Source organism: Alexandromys fortis, unplaced genomic scaffold, assembly GCF_014885135.2.
Source record: "Alexandromys fortis isolate MF-2015 unplaced genomic scaffold, M_Fortis_MF-2015_v1.1 scaffold_20, whole genome shotgun sequence".
In the NCBI taxonomy this organism is placed as follows: domain Eukaryota; kingdom Metazoa; phylum Chordata; class Mammalia; order Rodentia; family Cricetidae; genus Alexandromys; species Alexandromys fortis.
Genome location: NW_026067903.1, coordinates 6,439,867 through 6,443,086, shown reverse-complemented (window position 1 = coordinate 6,443,086; position 3,220 = coordinate 6,439,867). Strand labels below are relative to the sequence as shown.

At 51.3% G+C, this 3,220-nt stretch overlaps 1 protein-coding gene across 11 annotated transcripts in view; it reads right to left on the bottom strand.

Moving 5' to 3' along the window:
• The window catches only part of Kansl3 (KAT8 regulatory NSL complex subunit 3), a 35,329-nt gene extending 32,401 nt beyond the window's left edge, over window positions 1-2,928 (bottom strand). For 5 of the 11 annotated variants that reach the window (XM_050134647.1, XM_050134635.1, XM_050134638.1 and 2 more), the window contains exons 1-2: window positions 2,776-2,928; window positions 1,427-1,692 (exon numbers count right to left, since the gene is read on the bottom strand). In XM_050134647.1, the coding sequence (XP_049990604.1) occupies window positions 1,427-1,641 (215 nt within the window). In that variant the 5' untranslated portion in view covers window positions 1,642-1,692; window positions 2,776-2,928. Of the gene's footprint in view, window positions 1-933; window positions 1,003-1,407; window positions 1,693-2,314; window positions 2,449-2,775 lie in introns of those variants that run through there. The other 6 variants (XM_050134641.1, XM_050134644.1, XM_050134637.1 and 3 more) reach the window with 5 other exon arrangements.
• Between the last annotated feature and the right edge of the window lie 292 nt (window positions 2,929-3,220).

Below are 3,220 nucleotides of genomic sequence, written 5' to 3'. Positions count from 1 at the left end.
AAAAAAAAAAAAAAAAAAAGAAAAAAAGGAAAAAAAAAACTTTCCACCTATGCAATTAATCCCAATCAGACTGAATCAGATCAAATTAAAAGATATCCAGGTTTAATTGGACACCTGCGTTCTCCGGTGGCCCGACTGGGGGGGAGGGGAGGGAAGCCACCTACAGGACCATCACCAGAGAGGAAGAGGGAAAACCAAGTGATTATTTTCTGGGGAGCATTTTAAATAGCCTGTGGGACTGGTCTTGACCTTTCCTGGGGAGGGGTCAAGGCCTGGCAGGCTCCCTTGAGGTGTTCAGACCAAGGCAACTGGGGGGTGGGGTGTCCAAAACTGGAGGCCAGAGGCTGGGATTACAGGCAGCAACAAGAAAATCAAGAATTTGCTGCCATCCTTAGCCACACTGCAAGTTCCAGGTTGGCCTGGGGAACAGAGTAAGACCCTGTTTCAAAAGGAAACATACAAACTAATCAAGGTGGCATATACCTATTATCCTAGCACCTGAGAGATGCAGGAAGGTCAAGAGTTCAAAATCATCTTAAATTATACTACTATCTGGAGAGGGGAGTGGTGTGTGTGTGTAAACAAAACGAACTTCAAAACTCCAACAAACCAACAAAAACATCCAATACTTGCTTAAAAACACATATGATCCCTCTAACTCATAAAGACTCAAGGTAGTTGTGCAGGGGTGTGTATGTTTGTGTCTGTATAGAGAACCTACTACTCCCACAAAAACAACAAACCTTGTGTTTGAGGAAAGATTAAACAAAACAAAAAACAAACACAAAATCTCTTATCCAAATTTTTTTAATGATCAGACTAGAACATTTCTACAAATCCTGGTATGAGTGAGATCAGAACGTTTAAAATAATTAGTTAGGTCAAATGTAACCAAATCACTTATCAGATAGTAAATTTTCGAAATTTTCTTACCCTCTAACGTAGGGTGGCTGGAAATATAATGAGACTTAGGAGGGTTTAGATTAACCCACAGGTGGCTTTCTGTAAGGAGGTAAGAATGAAAGGAATGTTTTGGGAGCTCCCTCCGAATCTGTGAATCTGTGCACTAAAGCCAGGGAAAGCGAAGAATAGATGTGGCCACTGTGAGGTAAATCAAATGCTGCAGTAAAGTGACAAGGAAATTCTTCAGTTTCCTCCTTCCACACAAGCTCTAGGACACTCTCCTAAGTGGAGTAGGCTGTGTGTCCGTTTGCACAACGTGCTTTTCTAACTCACATCTGGAAATGTCTGAAGATGTCCACACTTGCCCTGATATATGCTGCTCATCCAAGATCTCCAGTCACTCCCCTCCCCCAATCACTCCCAAGTACACCTCTGTAATCCCCACCACATGATCACTGCCAAGATCAGGCACAAGCAGCCCTTAAGAAGGAAACCCAAACTCACATGGTATTCTCAAACTCACATAGTATTCTCCTGCTGCCGACGGGGAGTTACAAAGAGCATGCGGGTGGGCCGGGCACTACTGGCATCTGGGTGGGCACTCCATGGTTTAGCATAGCTATGATCCAAAAAAACGAGGTCCAGCTCCCGCTCATGCACTGAAAGCTGGAACAGCAGAGAGGTACCCATCCGCCGAGCTGAAGTCTGGAAGTCCCTTTCCCCACCCCGGTGGGCCATGTCAATGGTCAGGCAGTCAAGTCAGGGGGTGAGTATCTGCATGCTAGTGACCTGCAGTGAAACGTGGTTTGTCAATTCAGTATTGTCAATTTCCCCCAACTTACACTATCATATAAATAGGCTTTTGTGCCTATCATTCTTATCATCGATCATGCACAACTCTGACCACTGAGGTAAGAGTTCCACACCACTACCAAAAAGGTACAGTGCCATACAAAATCCTTGACAAGACTCCACAGTTCACAAAGACCTGGACTTTGTTTGCAAGGCACAGTGGCACACGCCTTTAATCCCTCAACTGAGACGGATCTCTGTGAGTTCGTGGATAGCCCGGTTTATACAGGGAATTCAATGACAATCAAAGCTACATAGTTCCTGACTAAAAAAAAGAAAGACCTAAATCTGCTGTGCAATTTTCTTCCTAGGTGGTAAAGGTTTTTGGCAAACAAGAGGAAATCACAAGCATGAATTGTCCAAAAGCTAGGGAGTCCCTACTTTCTATCCCCCCTAAAGAGGACTTGGGCAGGGCCTGTGGGCTCGGGCGCCCCTGGAACAAGCCAGGCACCATGGGCGTTCAGGAAGCTGATCGCTGCCAAGAGCTCCAGGCTTCACCCGCTTTGGGCTGGGATCAAGGGGCTTCTCCTAGGGTTACGTTCCAAAGTTTTGCACCGACCTCTGGTTACACCCAGAGTTTTGAAAAGGTAAACACGAGAGCCCGCCTTCACCCCGTGCCGGGACGGGCCCTCGGGCCTTTCTTCCTTCCTTCGCCCTCCCTCAGCCAGGCGCCCAGCAAACTGCCCGCTCCTCCGAGAGCTTCCAGCCACAGAGCCGCAAAACCTCCAAACGGCCCACCCGGGCGGCACGGCGACGGTCCAGCCAGGGCGACTGGGCCAAGGTCAACCCGAGTTCGTGACGACGAGGAGGAGCCGCCCGGCCCCGCCTCCCGGGGCCCACGTCGGCCCCGCGCCTCGGCCGCGCCAGCGCCGCCTCGGCCTCCCGCGCCCGGTCCGTGGCTCCAGCCCTGGCGCCCGCCCCCCGCATGCCCGCGGAGCCCCGAGGGCCTCGCCCAGGCCGTCCCCCGCCGCCTCGAACCCCACGGCCCGCCACCCGCGCCGAGCCAGACCCGCGTCTCACCCGCAGTCGTCGGCCGCGCGCTCGCCCGAGCCGGATGCCAGCGCGCGTGCGCTTTACCGCCTCCGCGCCGGGCGCGGTGGGCTCGGAGGAAAACGCGGAACTGAATAACTGTCTGGGAGCCGCACGGCGGTGAGCTGCAAAACCCGGAACGGATTCACACCCGCGATTTCACTGCTCGGTGGATAGTGCCAAAAAAGACACAACTCCGAGGCAGACACGTCCTCCCTCTGTGTTTTCTTCAGAAAAAGTGTGAGGGCAAAGAACAAGATAGTTGAGACAGGGCCGGGCGGTGGTGGCGCACGCCTTTAATCCCAGCACTCGGGAGGCAGAGGCAGGTGGATCTCTGTGAGTTCGAGGCCAGCCTGGTCTACAAGAGCTAGTTCCAGGACAGGAACCAAAAAAAGTTACGGAGAAACCCTGTCTCGAAAAACCAAAAAAAAAAAAT